This window comes from Squalius cephalus, assembly GCF_949319135.1.
Source record: "Squalius cephalus genome assembly, chromosome: 16".
Lineage (NCBI taxonomy): Eukaryota > Metazoa > Chordata > Actinopteri > Cypriniformes > Leuciscidae > Squalius > Squalius cephalus.
In genome coordinates this window covers 4,940,702-4,960,291 of record NC_137137.1, presented here as the reverse complement: position 1 = coordinate 4,960,291, position 19,590 = coordinate 4,940,702, and the positions used below count along the sequence as shown (strand labels likewise).

General features: G+C 36.5%; 1 protein-coding gene across 1 annotated transcript; it reads left to right on the top strand.

The window, feature by feature from the left end:
- Nucleotides 1-4,998: 4,998 nt before the first annotated feature.
- On the top strand, nucleotides 4,999-18,763 carry irak1 (interleukin-1 receptor-associated kinase 1). Its single transcript, XM_079897178.1, has 14 exons — nucleotides 4,999-5,291; nucleotides 6,042-6,209; nucleotides 7,129-7,242; nucleotides 7,331-7,413; nucleotides 7,602-7,787; nucleotides 7,898-7,962; nucleotides 8,967-9,081; nucleotides 11,066-11,178; nucleotides 12,518-12,725; nucleotides 13,867-13,935; nucleotides 14,025-14,249; nucleotides 14,576-15,014; nucleotides 15,141-15,260; nucleotides 17,436-18,763. The coding sequence occupies exons 1-14, from the start codon at nucleotides 5,180-5,182 to the stop codon at nucleotides 17,531-17,533; spliced, it is 2,115 nt and encodes a 704-aa protein (XP_079753304.1). The 5' UTR covers nucleotides 4,999-5,179; the 3' UTR covers nucleotides 17,534-18,763.
- The last annotated feature ends 827 nt before the right edge of the window (nucleotides 18,764-19,590 follow it).

Here is a 19,590-nt window from a genome sequence, read left to right as displayed (position 1 = left end):
ATAATTTTGGAATTGTGAGAAGCAATTTTTTTTTTTTTTTTTTTTTTGCATATATTGTTTCTAGCATTGCACAGACTTCTGTTTCATGTCCGGAGGTTGTACCTTTCTTCAGATGTATGTTAGCATAGAATGCATGTTTAATGTCATTATAAAGAGCCATACTTTTGTTTAGTTTTACTTTCTCTGTAAAAACACCCCTCATATACTAAATCATAAAATTAGCACATAATGGCTACATTTCACTCACAATATTTGATATCACATATTTATGGCCAATAATGGGGGGGCAAAGGCAGTAAAGTTAGTAAACGTCATGACATTTGACTGTCAAATCTACTCTAATGCAGACCCACATATTTTATATATATTAAAACCAACCCATTTGGTTATGTATATATATCAGTGGCGTGCAGTGGTGTTCTGAAATGAGGAGGCAAAGTCCTCTCAGTTTTTTTGTTTGTTTGTTTTTTAGAAATCAAATGTCAATTCATGTCCCAGTTACACTTAATGTTATCAAATTTTCCTGGTTAAATATTATTTTACATTACATAAAAAAACAAATACAATTCTATTTTGTATTTTTTTTACATTAACAATGTAATGTTCTATTTATTAAAACCACGTTTAAATCTCATCAAGTTAGTGTTTTAAGCAATTTTACATTTATTCCAAAATTACATGAAAGGCAGTAACAATATATTTCATTTGTGAATTGATGTTAAGCTGTTCTTTTTTACTAGTCAACTTATTTTCGGATATCTGTCATCAAGCTCGCTAAACACTGTCACAGACACAAAGATATATCTTTAATTTCACCAAACTGATTGCTCACTTAAAGCCCCGACAGTCATCATGTTTTCAGGCCATTTCAAGTTTGATTTTGACGTGACATAAAGCAGTGATATCTAAGTGGCGGAGTTGTTTACTTACTAATTAATCTTCCCATTAACGCCATAATTTTGTTGATTCTGGCAGAACACACACAAAAACAAGAGGCGGGATTTATTGCATAAACCAAACATATCCAATCATTACGCAATGGAGGCATCGCAAATTTCCCCCATTCATTCTCAATTACCCCCCACCGAACCCACCGCACACGCTTTAGAGGCTGTTAAAAATCAATGGACTCGGGGAGGCAAGAGAGGTTGGAGGTTATCGCAGACCCCCTAACACACACTGCCTGTCCGCTACGCCACTGTATTTATAAATGCATAACCAATCTTCATAGACCACTGAATCTAATTGCATCACAAATGAATATTTTATATTCTAGATATTGCAGTTGTTGTTTTGAAATTTGAATAGTCCCAGAGTGAGATGGCTTGCCTTTTCCCCCCAAAGTATTCCGTTCAGTTTCTTATCCATTCATGGTTATTGTGGTTTGGGTGATGGATGTGCATTTCCACCGACATAAATGCTGATACACGTCATAACACTCAGTAATCTTTTCGTCTGTTAGTTCAGCTTGAGTGAGATGTTTTTGATATTTGCGGTCGATAAGGGGTTCAAATGCATGTGAGAGAGAGCGAGCTTACTGGTCCTTTTTTCTCAAGTGTGCTTTAAGAGTAGCCTCTTGGTATCTTGAATACGTTTAAAGCAAACGTCTCTAAATGAAGAGATTCAATTTAGAATTGACAATCACAAGGAGCATTGCATCTTTTCATTTTCCCCTCGAATATTGTTAAGAATGAAAGTGTCTCCATTCTCTTCCTCCAGCCCCCTGCTCCCTCGACCCTCACTGGGAAGGGGCACAGAGAACACAAGAGCGTTTCCGCTCGGAACAAGGGCTATGTAATCATTTCAAGTAGTCAAAAGCAGATAAAGGAAATGGATTTTCACGTCAGAGGAACGTAAAGGCAAACTCAGTTTAATTGCTTGAGGTCTAACAAGAGACTTTAAAGTGTTGTCAAACACCACCGGCTCACTCTCTGTCCTCGTCAGAGTTCGAGCGCTCACTTAACCGGCGGCTGACGTTGTGACCTGTCTGCGGTGAACGTCTCCCCGGTCTGACTAAACTCCAGCAGGAGAATGGAGGGAGCAGAATGGATTCCTTTAGCTTGAGCTCTGCAAGCACATTCTCAGTGGTACAGGTTAAGAATAATGCAGACGGAAAGAAACCTCCAGACATGAATTGAAGTCACGACAACTCTTAGTTTAAAGTGTCGACTCACAAGCTGCATCAGTCTGGCTGAAACAGAAAGGGTAGTGCCTTTATTTTGGGAGACTTACTAAGGTGGTTGAAGTGACCTTTGATTCTAAAGAAACCCCTTTATCCCAACGAAGCAACGCGGAAGGTGAATTTACTCAAACGCTTGGATTTTATTTGGTCATTTTTCATAGGTAGGATGTGCACTGGTGTGTGTGTGTTTTGTAACTAGAGGTTTCACTGTTGTACATTTTTTTTTTTTTTCTTTTTTTTTTTCTCTCTTCCATCAGCTGGACCTTTGTGCCCACCTAGAAATGATGTATTGTTAAAACCCCTCTGCTTTATGAACTTCTTGCCTTTTGTAGCGCTCAAAGCCCACTGACAAAAATGGAGCCCTACAAATGGGTGAAGACAGAATAAGAAAATTACTTTTATTATTTATATGTTGGTTTGTTTGTTTTATTTTCTTGTTTGTTTGGGTTATTTGTGCCTCTGGCAGTGAAATATGCTTTGGAATGTCCTTGTGTCCCTGTAGCCAAAAATACATGCTATGTACGTGAACATGTATCAATATGCATGATTGCCATTAGAAGATAGGACATTGCTTGCCCTTTACTATTATATATAAGATGTTTTCAAACAGCACTCCAAGAGCTGAGCCCAACCACACTAACCGGATCCGAAGGTTTTCATGAGGTCTAAAATACTGAATGTTTGTTCAATGAAGGCTAGCTGTGCACTTCGGTCTGTTTAATATGAACAGATTTATTTCATTGAAGTATTTGTTTTTTTGTTTTAATGATTTAACTGGTAGCTGAGTTTGGGCTTCATATGCCGCTGTATCAACAATTGTAGTGGCTAGAGTAATTTGTAGATTTCGGTGTTAGATTTATTTTTATTATTAGCATTTTTTTTTCATAATTTTTTTTTTTTTTTTTTTAATTCTAAATCCAACATTGGAAATAGACCTTTTTATCTTGATAGCAATATTATGATAGTATACCCAGCAGATCCGATATGAGTTTTCTCCTTTAGTATGTCTCTTATTTGTACTCTGTTAAACAGTAGAACTGAAGTAAAAAGAAATGTACCCTTAATAACTAAAATGCAGCACTTTGAATCGTGCAAGAAGGACAATTTAAAGTCAAATGAAACAGAAGTTAAACTATAAGAAATAGATTCCAGTTCCACCGTGGTAGAAAGTTCATGGTCTATTTAACATAGTCTTGTGCCTTGAAGTTTCAGTAATAGAATTTATCTTTATACTGTAGTTGTATTTTTATTCTGAGTCCTGTGTTTGCCTCTTGTTGGTATTCAGTGCTTTGGATGTATTAAGGATTTATAGAAATCAAGAACATGTTTGCCTTGCTTTATTTTCTTAATTGAGGAAAAAAAAGGATAACATTATAGGAAGATGTATTTGGGCAATATTGATGATGTAAAAAGCGATAGGATTTTGATGTTTTTCATCCCTGATATGTTGAATGTTTCACAGATTAATGAGTGACGTGTGTTTGTTGGGAAATATTCTCCATTTTAACATAACCGTAAAAAAAACAAAACTTGGCCTCAAACATAATCTTCCAATCCAAACATGACATTTTATGACAAAAAATACTTCAACCTTGACCGGAAGGATGAGTCTAAGATCTGCACTTTATAAAGTATGTTTCCCGGCAGAACACCCATTCACTTTTTGTATGTATTTTTTACCTTTGTCCAAAGCTGTTTTGTTTTCATATTATTTTTTAATTTAGTTTTAAATAAAAGGGATGGGTAGTATGTATCTAAAAAAAAAAAATGTTATTTTAACCAAACAATCCTACAGACTAAGTGTCAGTGGTTATTCGCCATCTGCCAAGCTGAGTCCTTGCCTTCCTGAAAGTGAAAAGTATAGTTTGTGTCTACTTTTATAGTACTGTGTTACTGTATCATTTGTTTGCCGTATGTAACAGATACACAATAGTAAACAACATTTACCTGCTCTCTGTCTTTAACATTTATTTCACTCACATCATAAACAAAACACGATGTTATTGTTGTTATCATTATAAGATAAGTCAGATTGTGTTCATCATTAGGGCTTTGTTGTCTATAATTGAATCATTTGAGAAAAGGAACGTGAATGAAACTAGGAAAAGCACTGATAACTGCAATCTGGAAAAGTAATGTTTCAGTTTCGCTGGGAGATTTTCTCTGAGATTTTGCAGTTTAACCTCAAACAAAAACGCCTGATTATATTTTATATTGAGTTCACCTTTATAGTAATCACTAATAAATGCAACTTAAATATGTTTCAGAGGGAAATAATAGTGTATCGCTGAATCCACCGACAAATTTGTCTGGCATATTGAAAAAAACACGAGCACAGGGAAATTTACCCTATTACTAAATGTGGAAAAAAGGAAATGGAAGATGTGAGTAAGCTATACGAAGTGGCGAAAGATTTTAAGAACGTAAATACTATGGTGAAGGTGATGACTATGATTGTTAATAAATGTAATGTGACGTTGGGCCTCTGAAAGTAGATATGAACTGCTGACGTTAGAAAGTTGGGCGGTAGTCAGTTTTTTCCCCGAATATTACAGTTGCTATTTTTTTATGCTTTATTATCAACAAATAGCATGTACATGAGTAACTTCCATATTACATCAGAATAACATATCACATGTCTCACAATACAATAGAAATTCCAAAAAAAAAGAAAGGCAAATGAAAATAGAAAAAAAAAAAGCGGTAGTCAGGGGTGCGATCTTTCCGTGCGGTGAAGCGGTAGCTCATGAATATTAAGCAGATGACGCAACCTCACAATAGGTGACGCAATAAATATTCATGAACCACTGCCTGCCAGGCAATCGCCATTAATACGATTCGTGACGGCTGTGGTAGAAGAAAACAAGACCACTACTACAAGTGACAGCCGCAAGAAACTCCTGTGTGTAAGAACCACGTAAAGCAATATTAAAAGAGAGAGAGAGACAAGACGTACACATCTAATAAAGTCAGTTAAAACACCGAGGGTTTTTGAAAATGTCTGAAGCGGAGTTTGACCAGGAGTTTCTGTACAACTTACCCGCGTGTGTTATGAGTCACTTTACACGGATTATGGACTCACTTTCACACTCAGACTGGATATTGTTCGGTAAGATTAATGTATTTATCTTTATGTATAGTGTTTTCTTTATTTAACTCGAACACTAGAGGATTAGCGTACTCGCTAACTCACTTAGCCATCTGAGCGGTGACGTCAAAAGTTCAGTTTCTGTTCAGTTTGTGAAACGTTTATTTCTTTACAGCAAGGGTTTGTTTCTTGCGTTTAGTTGTGAATAACTTTTGTAAATCTCTGTAGTGATATTTGTTTTTTTTAATTAATGTATTCGAGGTAACTAGAATGTTATGCTAAGTGTCAGGATTGTTGCCCTGGCCTGATGATGAATGATATTGGAGTAAATAAACGGGGAAATTAATTAATATGATTAAAAAAAGCTTGTTTGTAAAAACAAAATTTGTTCAGCAGAGGACATGGTTTACTGATGTTGTTTGGAGCGTATGTTGTGTCCATTCATTCAGATGAGATGCTGAGATTTGATAAGTCACATGGTTAAATCACAGCTGTATTTGGTCTTTTCCTCAATGTGGAATCATCTGGGATTGGGAATTAGTTGAAATAAGTTTAGTTTTATGGCTATGTTGTCCATTTTTAGTATGTAAGCTAGAACTTAACAATGTGATCAGCTACGACTACATAATTAGGATTCTTTCAAGTTTTGGCATGAATGATTCCATATTAATTAGTTATGTTTTTTTTTTTTTTTTTTTTTTTTTTGTGCTGTAGTTACTAAGGTATTTTGGTGGAAACTAAACTTAAAAAGTGCTTTTATGTCAATTGCAGCTTCACGGGTAATATCTGATCAGACTGAACTACGCCTTTTGGAACAAAGCCCCAGGCGCACAGACATCCTCATGCACAAATGGGGCTGTCGTAATGGGACAGTTGGGGAATTGGTGCAGATTCTTGAAGGCTTGCAGTGGTTTCGGCCCCGTGATATCATCCTTGAATGTATGCATGATTTTTTTCTTTTTTTCTCTCATTGTAGCCTATGTGTTCTTTTGCTTGCTTCTGTTGTCTCCACCACAGCTGATGCCCTAACCAGACAGATTATCAGATGGGTTTCGTGGTTGTTATGAAACTCGCTTCATCTTTGTTCATGCACTTTATTGTCAAGGAACTCCCAGCGTTTCACATTTAAGTTGTGAAGAACAAACAAGCACAATGCTGTCAAATGTGACATTTCTCTGCTGTGGTCACACTGAGAGAGAAAGAAAGAGAATGCAGATAGATTTGTTATGACTAATTTAATTGCAAATGAGATTGAAATGAAGCCATCTATACACTATATTTGCACACTAAAAAAATGTTTTTAAGAATTTGTCCTATTTTTTGTCTATCTTCAGTAATAATATTAGAGCAGTGTTGTTATTGTTAACTTGAATGATTTCAAATCGTTTTTGGTAATTTAAATAAAGCTGAAATTATATACAGCATTTAATTATATAAATAACACACAGACAACTTAAGATATTAGATAAAAGACTAAAATTAAGAGAACTGTAAGGAATAAAAAGAAAATAGAAATATTGCCTTTGTAACCATCTGAAATAAGTTTAAGTTGAAATATTAAAACTGAAATAGAAATAAATGAAAGCTAAATATAGTATAAAAAATACTATAATAAAAATGACAAGCACATAACAAAGTGACTAAAACTTAAACTAAACTTAAAATGAAAACTGAAAATTGAAAAATAAAAGCTAATTCAAAATAAATAAATAATATACTTAAATAATACTAAAAAACACGGTATTATAGATGTGTAATTTTTGAGAAAAAATTTACCAACTGATATATTTCAGGTTTGTGCAATTTATTATAGTTGGATAACAAATCCATTAATGTTCTTTTGTATGCATTTCCAAAGGTAGACGTAAACCGCAGTCTCGTTCGGAGCAGCAGTCAGCTTCAGCGGTACCACAAGCCACTGCATGTCAAATCAGTAAAGTCAGCTTTGTCAAAGAGTTTCTCCCTGTTCACGGTAACATCTTATACTTTCTACAGTGCTTGCACCTTATGATATCTGTGGTAAAACATATATTTTTAATATAGCTGTTTTGTTTTTCCAGAAATCAGGCCTCTACCCAAGCCTAGCCCTCCACCGCCCGATCTGGACTCCATTGATTCAAGAACCTCAAATATAGCGGAAGAGGTGCTTTATTTGAGTTAAAAAATTCAGCCATTAAAAGTATTAATAAAAAAAGACTTGATAGGTTTGAGCAGTCACTCTGTTTTTATAGTGTTGTCTAGGCATTAGTCAGCATGACTCTTCCTTTAGTCATCATGTTTTTCTTCCTTTTTAGTTTCTTAATCCACTGACACTTTTGTGTTTGTTCACAGTGCCCATGCAAGAACCGTGTGGATCCCCCGCCGCTTTACTCCACTGCGATGAGCTGGCCGTTTGAGGAAATACAGAGAGGCACATGCAACTTTTCCCCATGCAAGCAGATCGGTGAAGGAGGTTTCGGGCACGTGTATCAAGCTGTGATGAGAAACACTGAGTTTGCTGTGAAGAAGCTGAAAGAGGTACTAAAACAAACATCTATGAGAGTTTGCTCGTTCTGTTGTTGAGTCATTCAGTTTCTTAAACATCCATGTCCTTTCTCTCTCTTTTTCAATTTGGATGTTCGGAGCAGGACTCTCATTTGGATTGGAATGTTGTGAAGGAAAGTTTCAGGACGGAAGTGGAAAATCTCTCACAGTAAGAAACTGTCTGTCCGTCCTCTGCTCCTCTGGCTTATGCTTCCTTCTCTCGTGCTTTAAATCTGTCTTTCCTGATTTGTCTAAAGGCTGCCACACACTACAAGATGATTGAGACTATTTTGGGCCCAATTCTCCCCTTCCGACAATCCTAGGTAAAGTCCCAAATATCTTGATAGTTCTACAGATTATCTTCAGATTTTCCGGTGGGGTGAGGTGTGTCGAGTAGTTGAATCTGCTCTGAAGAACGTCAGGGCCGCAGCGATCTCTTATCATAAATATCCAACATGTGGGGGAAACAAACGTGCACGCACTCTAGATTGTCACATGGAATGAAACGATTCCCAATCAGAAAGCTGGCTGACGGAAGACCGAAGCATAACACAACCTCATTCAGACTTTTCTGTAAAATGTTCCGTAAAAAGCAGTCCAAACACTATTATCGCCATTTCTTCTTGCTTGTGGTCTGCCATGTTTGTTTACTCTAAAGTCACGTTTGGCCCCGTGTTCACAGTCTGGACTTGTTGTTTGTGAATGGAACCTGTTAGTGTGTGATGTGCTTGGTCACACCGCGGCACTCCACACACGATGGAAACAAAACTATTAAATCTGTGTTTTGTTATAGTCATGTTTGTGGTCTCTCACATTTTAAAAGACTGATAAGATTTTAAACATCTTTTAGTGTGGGCCAGCCTTTAACTAGCTTTTTTTCAGTCTGGCTATGATTCATTTATGTTTGTTCAACAGAAGTGCAGAATGGGACTTACCCGCTTGAAATTTGATTGCTCTTTATGCACAACACCTCTTCATGAGCAAAAAATGAAAGTCTCCAGCCTACCCTCCAAATCTTTTTTGTGGTTAGTTGTCATCCTGTTGTCTCTTAATTAGGTCATTTTTTTCTGACACATTTTTCAGCCACACTTTCAAGCCTTGCTTCCTTCAGCTACTATAATGCTCTCATTAAATGTTAAGTAATACAATCTAACATGTTTTCTTATTCCGCAGATACAGGCATCCCAACATAATGGACTTTGTTGGCTACTGTATAGAAGGACAAACTTATTGTCTCATATATGTTTATATGCCGAATGGCTCTTTAGAGGACCGACTTCGCTGTAAGGTGAGTTACCACTTTTGCTAGGGCTCGGCTTCATGATTTAGTATGTCACTTGAAGGCGTAATTCTGTCATCATTTTACTCACCCTCATGCTTTTACAAACCTGAATGACATAATGTGAAAGTGAATGTGGGGCAAGGCTGTCAAGCACAAGAAAAAGAAAAAAAAAAACACCACTAAAAGCAGTTTGTATGACTCATGTTTTAAGTGTTCTGAAGTCATACGATAGAATGAAATAAAATCGTTATTTGCTGAAAATCTAGCCTGGTTAAAAGTAAAACCAGACCATTCTCAGTAGTAACTGAGTTATGGTCTGGCAAAGCTCCTTTAATAACTCATTTCCAAAGGGGCGTCACCAACGGACGTCGCTCAAATGCCTCTGGGCGCAATTGGATAGACCTAAAACTCCTAAAACCAATCAGAGCGATCGGCATCGTGTAAAGCCATATGCGGTGTCCCAAAGTTACACTACGCCATAAAAGTATGTACTCTTTTTGTGAAGAAAATGTATTTACTTTTGAATGTGTAGCAAAAAAGTAGGCAAGCTTTGGGACATACTACTTCGTCATCTTTATCGGACGGATCTGTCGCGTGCATCCCGTCACGTAAACTGCCCTGTCAATCATCTTGTCACAGTTAAAATCCTCTATTAAATCTAATTTAATTTCGTACCGTTTCGGAGAGAAATGTAGTAGCACGTTCATCTGCCAGTGGGTCTTTCATGGAGACTGTCCTCATGTGTTTGCAATTTGAATATAATAATGCATTTAAAAGTTGGTGCGCTTCACCAACGGAGTGGACGTCGCTCAAATGCCTCTGGGGATAGGCGAGACGTAAAACCAATCAGAGCGATCGTCATCTTGTAAAGCCCGCCTCAACGTTTATGATTGGTGCCGCAATTTCGAGGCCATGGAAATGGGCTTGAATGAGCTCTTTGCCAGACTACTACCAGAGCAAATCTAAATTTGCCGGAAGTTGTCTGGGTTTACCCAGGCTACTGAAAATCATCTCCTCTGTCAAATCTCATTTGCAGGCTTGTACGTTCAAATATTGTGCATCACAACTTATTACGCAAAGTTTGACGTCAATGACAAGATATGGCATGTGTCACTATGCGTGCATCCTGTCAGCGTGGCGCTCAGACTGCAGGTAAATGTGGCCCAAATCAGATTTTTTTTTTTTGCTCAAATGTGATTGATCTTTTTTTCACAAACAACATGCAATCTGATCTTTTTAATTCTGATTTGGCCACTTCTGGTCCTAAATCTGATACTTGTCAGATGTTTTGCAATGCGACCGCAGTCTGAACCATCATATCATAATTCATGCGACTTTTACGCCACTCTAGAGCAACATTCGTCATAATTCTGCGTTCATGGGAGTCACTTCAAAGATTTTAAAAACCCGAAGTTAAGACAGTTGCGAAAGGTAGTGAGTGAAGGACAGTGATGTGTCAGAACTTATAAGTATTACAGTGACAGCTCTATATACAAACAAAACATGAGGGCTCGTGTCATAAAACGTTTTTTTTTCCCCGCATCCTCTTCTTTGTTTTTTATATCATCTGCGCACAGATTCGCTGGCTTGTGGCTTCCGTGGCAGATCACACTATAAATAATCAGAATCACTTACTTTAATGTCCTCCTTGTTTATTTCTGTATGACAGCATGCTGCGTGACATCTTTTTATTGTTCTCTTGCACATGCGGGTCAGTTTGGGACCATGATCTGTTCACACTGAAATCTGATATTGGCCACATTTAAAACCACAATGTGAACGGCTATACCAAAAAAAAGAAAAAAATCAATCTGAGGGATAAATCGGAATTGTGAACTTAAATCTCGCTAGTCAAATCATTTGTCACTGAACAAGTCATTTGTGTTTGGAATACCATGAAGGTAAGTAAATGATGACAGAAGTTAATTCTATGTAATCTAACCCTTTCATGGCATAGGTCTGTGTTATTCACGATGCTTGTTTCTTTCAGGACAGCAACGCCCTCTCTTGGTCACAGCGTGTAAATGTGGTACTGGGCACTGCGAAAGCTATTCAGTACCTGCATTCTTGCTCACCTGCACTTATTCATGGAGATATCAAGAGGTGAGTGCAAGAACATGTAAACCACATGAACTCTACCATTCAAAAGTTTGTGGTCAGTTTTTTTTTATTCTGAAAGAAATGTAATACTTTTATTCAGCAAGGATGCATTAAATTGTTCAAAAATGACAGTAAAGACATTTTCTAGTATTACAAATGATTTCAGTAAAAAAAAAAAAGCTTTTCTTTTGAACCTTCCATTTATCAAAGAATCCTGAAAAAACAAACGTGTCATGGTTTCTACAAAAATATTAAGCATCTCAACTGTTTTGAACATTTAATAATAATACGAAATGTTTCTTGAGCACCAAATTAGCATATTTGAAAGATTTCTGAAGGATCATGTGACACCGAAGACTGGAGTAATGATGCTGAAAATTCAGCTTTGCCGTCACAGAAATAAATCACATTTTAAAATATAACAAAAAAGAAAACTGTTATTTAAAATTGTAGTAATATTTCAGGAATATTACTGTTTTTACTGTATTTTTGATCAAATAAATACAGTCTTGGTTCGCATAAGAGACTAGAATGGTAGTGTATGTTTAGGCTCTATGAAGTTTAGATCTTTAGACTTTTTGAATCAGAGGAACTATACGGTTATCCGGACCACACCTATTTGGGTAGGGTTAGGGTTAGGTTAACCGTATAGTACATTTACGTATGGTCACGTGTGGTCCGGATAACCGTATAGTACCGATCTGGATTATTGTGAGTTCTTGGAAGTGACAGAAAATGCAGTAATTGTGGGGTTTTATCTAATTTTGTTTTGCTTGTATACAATTGCAAACAGGTGTCAGTTTGAAATGACTTAGACATTACTGAAAATTCTCTCTAAAAAGCCAAACATCATAGCTTGAGCTTCTGAGAATCACATTGTTGTTGCATAAAAGGTTGGAATCATATTGACCCAGGTGACCATCCAACTCAGGGCTTTAGATCAGTTTTCACGTATACAGATTCATTCTCCGCTGGTGCCTTTAGTGCAATGTGAGTGCAGTGACTTCAGGTTTTACAAATGTGATGGGCGCAAAGTACTTTTAGATTGGGATGGGTTTAAATCCATGAAAAACAAAATAGCTTCAAGCTTTTGGGTCAGTTCACTTGTTTGCTACTGGTTTTATTAAAATACCAGCACCAGAAAAAGGGAAATTTTCAAGCATGAATTCTCACACTAAGATAAAATCAACTGCAGCCCCATTTTACCTTTTTGTTGAATATATTGTTCACATAGCCTAAGTCAAATGAATTAAATGCGTTGCAAATTACATTATGTGTTGGTTTCATGTTAACCATTAGGGATGCACCAGGCTTCTTTCACAAACCAGTCATCTTCCCTCAGCTCTAACATCCTTTTAGGGGATCACCTGGAGCCCAAGCTGGGGGACTTTGGATTGGCGCGTTTATGTTGGAGCCCCAGCAAAACCCCAGGCAAAACGTCCACGGTGGCTCACACTGCAACGGTACGGGGAACTCTCGCATACCTCCCAGAAGAATACCTGAAGGATGGACAGCTAGGAGTGGAGATCGACATCTACAGCTTTGGAGTGGTGAGATGCATCTTTTAAGACATGCATTGTGAAAGCAAAATCTCATTGTAGGGATAGTTCACCTAAAAATGAAAATTCTGTCATTAATTACTCACCCTCATGTCGTTCCATACATGAAAGACTTTCATTCATCTTTGGAACACAAATAAAGATATTTTTTATGAAATCTGAGATCTTTCTGTCCCTCCATAGACAGTCTATTCAACTACCACTTTGAGGTTTCAAAAAGTTCATAAACTTTCGTAAATTTCGTAAATTCTTAAAACTAATCCATATGAATTGAGCGGTTTAGTCCACATTTTCTGAAGAGCCTCAATGGCTTTATATGATGAGCAGATTTAATTTACTTTTATTCACATATAAACGTTGATCAGCGAACTTAAACAAACCTGCTTGACGCTTGAGAACAAACCTCATTGGTTCTTGCTGAAGCTCAAAGGTGCTTCGTAACACAAGAATGAACCTCATTGGTTCTCACACGTCAAGCAAACATGATTGAGCTTCTGTTTACCGTGTGCACTGATGAATGTTTATATGTGTGGATGTAATACAAGTAATTCTGTTTACCATATTTGGACTAAAATTTGGACTAAACTGCTTGATTCATATGGATTAGTTTTACGATCTCTTCATGAACTTTTTGAAGCGTCAAAGTGGTAGTTGCGTAGACTGTCAATGGAAGGACAGAAAGCTCTCAGATTTCATTAAAAATATCTACATTTGTGTTCCGAAGATGAACGAAAGTCTTACAGGTTTGGAATGATGACAGAATTTTCATTTTGAGGTGAACTACCCCTTTAAATGGCAAAAAGTTATTATAACTTCGACCACCTGATTGTACTCAAAAGTTCACCATCATCCACATCAACAATATTTTATTGCAATAACATTCAAGTGGGCTGAGATCCACAAAAAAGAACCCATTGTAAATTGAAAATGGACTGAGACTCCATCACACCTAAGGAGATTTCAGCTCACTTTCAAGGCCAATGTAAAAACTACTTTTTGGTCCACTTATATGGGTGTGAGTTGTTGTTGTTGAAGAAATCTTTTCTGGTTCATGTTCGTAAACAGATGGTGCAAACGTCTTCCAGCTTTCCATCTTTCATAAAGTAACACTCCAGTTTCTCTCGTACCGCAGGTCATGCTAGAGATACTTACTGGACGGCAGGCTCTTGAGGTCGATGGCCAATCCAAAGCTGTTTACTTGGTGAGAAGAGCTGAAGTCATATTATAGTAACATTTGTTAGTGTAGAGTTGGTGTTAATGGCAGGTGATTAAATCTGTTATTTTTCACAGAAAGATCTGGTTAAAGAGGAGGAAGATGATGGGCGAAATTTCAGCAAAGGGAAGCACTCGCGGGAGCTGTCCTATGCTCACGCAGCGGAGAACATCTGCAGGAAACATCTGGATCCTCGATTAATAACTAAAGACTCACCTAACCCTCATGGATCAATGGAAATTTCTCAAATGGCATGTCAATGTTTGGAACGACGGAGGAAGAAGAGGCCTCCCATGAAAGAAGTAGGAGAATCTATTCAAATGCTATTTGTTTGTAATAAGTTATTTTAAATAGAATAAAATATTTCACAATATTACTGTTTTTACTGTATTTCTGATAAAGTAAATGCAGCCTTGGTGAGCAGTAGAAACTTCTTTCAAAAACATGAATTAGATCTTAATTACTCCAAACTTCTGAACTTTTTGAATGGGAAGTATTCACGAAATATGTTTTCAATAAATTTACTTTCTGGCTAACAATTGGACATTTTTAGAAACAATAATACCCCTTCATAATAATGTTTTAGTTAGAATTATAGACTTATTCTGGCTCTATTGGTGTTTTATAGGTGTTCAAAGCACTTCAAGATGTGCATTCAGGGTTGAATACCTCTGGCAGATCGACCATGGTCAGAATATCTCCTGTATCATCTCACCCATCCACCCCTGAGCCTCTGCGCTCCGACAACAGCTCCCTGGACTCTCTCGCCCATCAGTTCTCCAAACTCCACCCTCAAGAGAACACATACCCCTGCCTTCACAAGCCTATCTTCCCCACCTTGGCCTCTGAAATGACTAGCTGCTCCGAGTCAGAGTTGAATGCTGAATCATGGGCGTCACATTCCTCTGGCATGCCATGTGAATCAGATGAGAGTCAAGGCTTCTCTCAGTACTTGACAAGTCACTGTAGCAGACCTCAGTCGCCGTCATGTGGGGCCTGTGGTGTTCAGAGCACTAAAATAAGCAGTTCTTTAGAGGAAAACCCATCACAGTCCAGTCCGAATGAAGGTAATATTTGTAATTTAAACCGATAGATTAGGAACATCATAAATATTTAAAGAAGCATTATTCTGAATGTATGTTGTTATATCTTTCTGCTGGTCCCGGTTTCATTCTCTGTCTGAATCTTTACAGATTTTTCTGACCAGAAAGTATTTATCAACCCTGTGAGGCAGCGACTGGTTGAGAAAATAGAGCTTTATGAAGAGGGGAGGATTTTAACTTCTGATCTGCTATCATCCGGAGACTCGTTATGTAAGTGTCCAAATCAATTGTAAATGGATTCCACAACTGTATACAAACAAATGTTTGGTGGGGGACAGTTCTGGGTTCTTCAGACAACACGAGAAGCTGCTTTAAGAAGGAATTTCATTCAAGCTGAGCTGATTTATGACCCATGTAGTATAGTCATGGATGCTGGTTATCATGAACGCATCTGTTTGATCGGTACTTTGAATGCATCAGGTCACAAATTGCCATTTATAACTTAAAGCGCTACTGTAGTGACAAATATAAGGCCGAATACTAGACCCCCATTATCTAACCAAGCCCAGTAAGCAATAGACACATTTTGTATGTATTATTTGAATGCTTTCAACAAACTGATACACGTCCATCAAATACAATTGAACAAATATATACTGTATATATAAACGTCCCTTTTTCAGGATACTGTATTTTAAATATAATTTTGTAAAATCCAAATAAACTTTACTGACCATTACTGGAAACGGTTTAAACAATGTTTTACAATGAACCATAAACAATTGCACCTGCACCTGCGGAAAAGTCCTTAGGACACTAAGGCCACATTTACACATAGCCGGGTATTTAGAGAAACTAATATTTTCCCCCCTCCGTTTTCAAAAATAACATCGTGCACACAACATCGTTTTCAAAAAAGTTGTCGTTTACATCAACCCGCATAAAATTCGCCTTCGAGCGCCATCATAACCTATGGGCAGCGGAGGGAGGGAGCGTATGGGGAAGGATAAAGCCATGCAAGCCAATCAGAATCCTTAAAATCGACAACAACAAATAGCACGAGCGACTTCCAGTTCCTTTCAAAACAACAGATGTTGGGAGGCAATGTACCGGCGTCTTGGAAGGAAAAGCTGCTGTAAAAATGCTGATTTTCGTGTACTCCTTCGCCTCTGCTCCTCGATATAGTTCAGCAGTTGTGTTTTGCAAATGCAAACAGGCCAAAAGCGTTTGCACAAAAGTATTTTTTTTTTTCATTTTTTTTTTTTCACAAAAGTAAAAATGAGTACCACCTTAACAGCATCCATGATCAAACAGTAGCCAAACAAACTATAAACATAGGGCGCTCACATGACATAAGCATTTTCTGGCGCATAATGTGACGTTTGAGAACCTAAAACCCCGTTTCTCCCAGTTGACACGGCAACACATAACCGGCGTTTTCAGAAATCTCCACTTTGGCCGGAGTTTTTAGAAATAATCGTTTTCAGGGATAAAAACGGCGTTTTCGTGTAAATGACAGGCCAAAACGCAGGGAAATATCTGCGTTTTCCCATCGTGTAAACGGGGCCTAAGAGTTTACAGATGTTAGGCAGGTAAGGTCACAGTTCTAACTTGGGACACTAAAGAAAGCTTTCTCTACTGAATCTGGAAAAACACCAGGAGAAAGATGGCTAGGGTCCCTGATCACCTGCGTGAACATGCTATAGTCCTGCTGCAGGAGGCATGAGGACTGCAGATGTGAACAGAGCAATGTCTGTGATGTAAGACGCCTAAGACAGTGCTAGTGGGAGAAAGGATAGACAGCTGATCGTCCTCCTAGTGCCAAGCCACATGTTAGACGTTAGAGAACTTGCATGTCTATGAGGGTGAGATGCACGTAGCTGTTGGTCACACAAGATGCTGACTGTTACTTTTGATATATTTGATATTGTCCAGAGACTCATTATTGCATTTCTGTTCGTCAAATGTCTGAAATTTGTTCACTTTATGTCTGTTGTTGAATCTTTTTATGTTCATACAAATATTTACACATTAAGAAATTTGATGGGGAGGGGAAAAAGTTGAAAGTAAGAGGAAGTTTCTTTTTTTTTTTGGTGTGTGTATGTTTGTGTAGAGCTACATGCATTTATTAAAGCCACAAATATTTCATCACTATAAACCACTTCATTATAATTTTCATTAGCATTAACAAACATTATTCAGTGCATAACAGATTAGTTCTGCAGAGATGATTTAAAGCTTCTTGTCTGAAGAACTCAGTGCAGTTTCTTGTTGTGACATTATAATAATTTAATCTACAAAACAAATGCAAGTTACTTAATATTGAGTTAAAAAGATGGAAGAGGATCTTTCCGAAATCTGTTGAGACAAATTTTTTTGTGCTTATAGAAGTTACCTGTTAATTGAATTTAAATAATATACATATATATTTTGATTATTTTGTAGACCGAGGGATGAGTGCTCAAACAAGGGAGCCAGAAGAGAGTGATGAGTTTGCAAGTGAGACATCTGGAATCAACATGCAGTCACCGGCTGCAGTTTAACACCGGCTGCAGTTTAACACTGGCTGTTTGGAAGAAAGCGCCCAACAATTGTTAAAATATTATACAAAATATTCATGAATTATGGTATTATATTCTTTATGGTACTTTTTTTATGGTTATGGTAGAGAAATTACCTCCATAAATACCTCGGCCAAAGGTATTTTTTATTTATGGTAATGGCAAGTGAAAAGTGGTACGGATAATGAAAGCTCTGAAGTTGTGAACCTGTAAATCTTGAATGACAAGTTAAATGGAAAGATATAAAAGTGCATAATTTATTGTTATACGCCTGTTATTTTGGCGATCTAATGTCTTGTCTGTTGTTTTTGGCTTAGTTCTCAGTGGAAAATGGCTTTTTATAGCATAAAGTCAAGTTTATGGTTAAAACACCTACATGTATGAGTACTTTTTAACATTAATGACTCATCTATTTCTATGGTACTAACTAGTGATTGTTGTATAAATTGAATTAAACATTTAGCCTGTGCAGTTTTCATTATGCACATTTTATTTTTAACTGTCAGCAAACCAACAGCAATAATATAACAGCTTTATTTGAGAAACAGCATACGTTTCCATCAGAGGCCATATTCAATATTTCTACATTTAGCCCATTGCTTTTTAAAGATCCATTTTTCAAACTGCCAAAAAGCTTCTTTTGATTCACACTCTTAATTTTTGCTAATATGTTATTGTTTATTGTAAACACTGACTTGTAAAATGTTTTTACTTGAAAAAATGTATTGTATTGAAATCTGTTTTGAAAGTCTAGATCATTTATCAAAACACTGGGTTTTTGTGAATGGAATATAACTCTTATGTGTGTTGGTAAGAGTTTTATGCTATTTACATGAATTATATTATTATTAGATCATTTTTTCATGCAGAGATCATGAATATTAGAGAAATTATTACGTTAGATTTACTGGAAAAATTACTGGTTTTACCGTATTTTGTTACATAATACAAATATATATATTTACCTTATTTCTGTATGTATATATTCTATAATAGATGTTTCTATGTCCCAATGGTTGGTTTTTTATTACATTTCCACCTTTTTTTATTATTATTATATGGAGATCACATTAAAGATCACAAAACTTGCACATTTTTTCCCTTAATTTTTTTTCCCCCCTTTTCCCAGACCCAAACTTTCAATCTGAAACCTAAAATATTTACATGTTTAAAACTACGACAAGTGAAATAAAACATTTCAATATTTATGTGAAAATTATTCATATTTTTTAAATATATAGATGTAATTTACTCTATTAGATATATACAGATTATGTACATGTATTTAGATAGATTCATTTATATTCTACATTCTAATATCTCTTTGTATTTTATTGACTTTGCTCAAGTAAATACATTAAAAATGTGTGAAAAAAGTTGACAATTCAAGGTAAATATCACTTGTGGGTATAATATTTTTTGCACGTGTGCAATCAAGCAGTGATTTTGTCAAATTGTGCAAAAAGACAACGGCATAGCTGTGAAAAAAACCTAAACATGTAAATTCAAACTATATTTAAAGTTTTACAACACACTATAAAATGTATGGCATTTGGGTGTAAACCAGTAATCTATTCCAGATTGCAGAGCATATGGTTGATGAGTGAATGGAATGTGATGGTAGAATTTTTTTTATTGAACAAAAAATATGGCATTCATAAGTGCCAAATAAATAAGCAAGGCACACCAATACAATTTGGGAAAACAATGTACCGGTACAAATGAACAAAGAGGGATCTTTTCATTCATCTTCCAAAAAATTAGTCTCATATCATCCCAGCAAATTTGCTGGCCGGTTTACTATTCATAGCCTATATGAAAGAACATTGTTACAAAGATGTTTAAATACAGAGAAATACAGTTTTGCCTTCATACACTGATTAAATTTATAGATAAAGAATTTACCCAAAATCAACATTAATGAAAATATTTAGCCTTTTTGTCATCCAACAACATTCCAAACACAATATGGTTGGTTTCTAGAAAAAGTAGACAGATTTCAACTAATACACTCTCAAAAATAAAGGTTCTTTACTGTG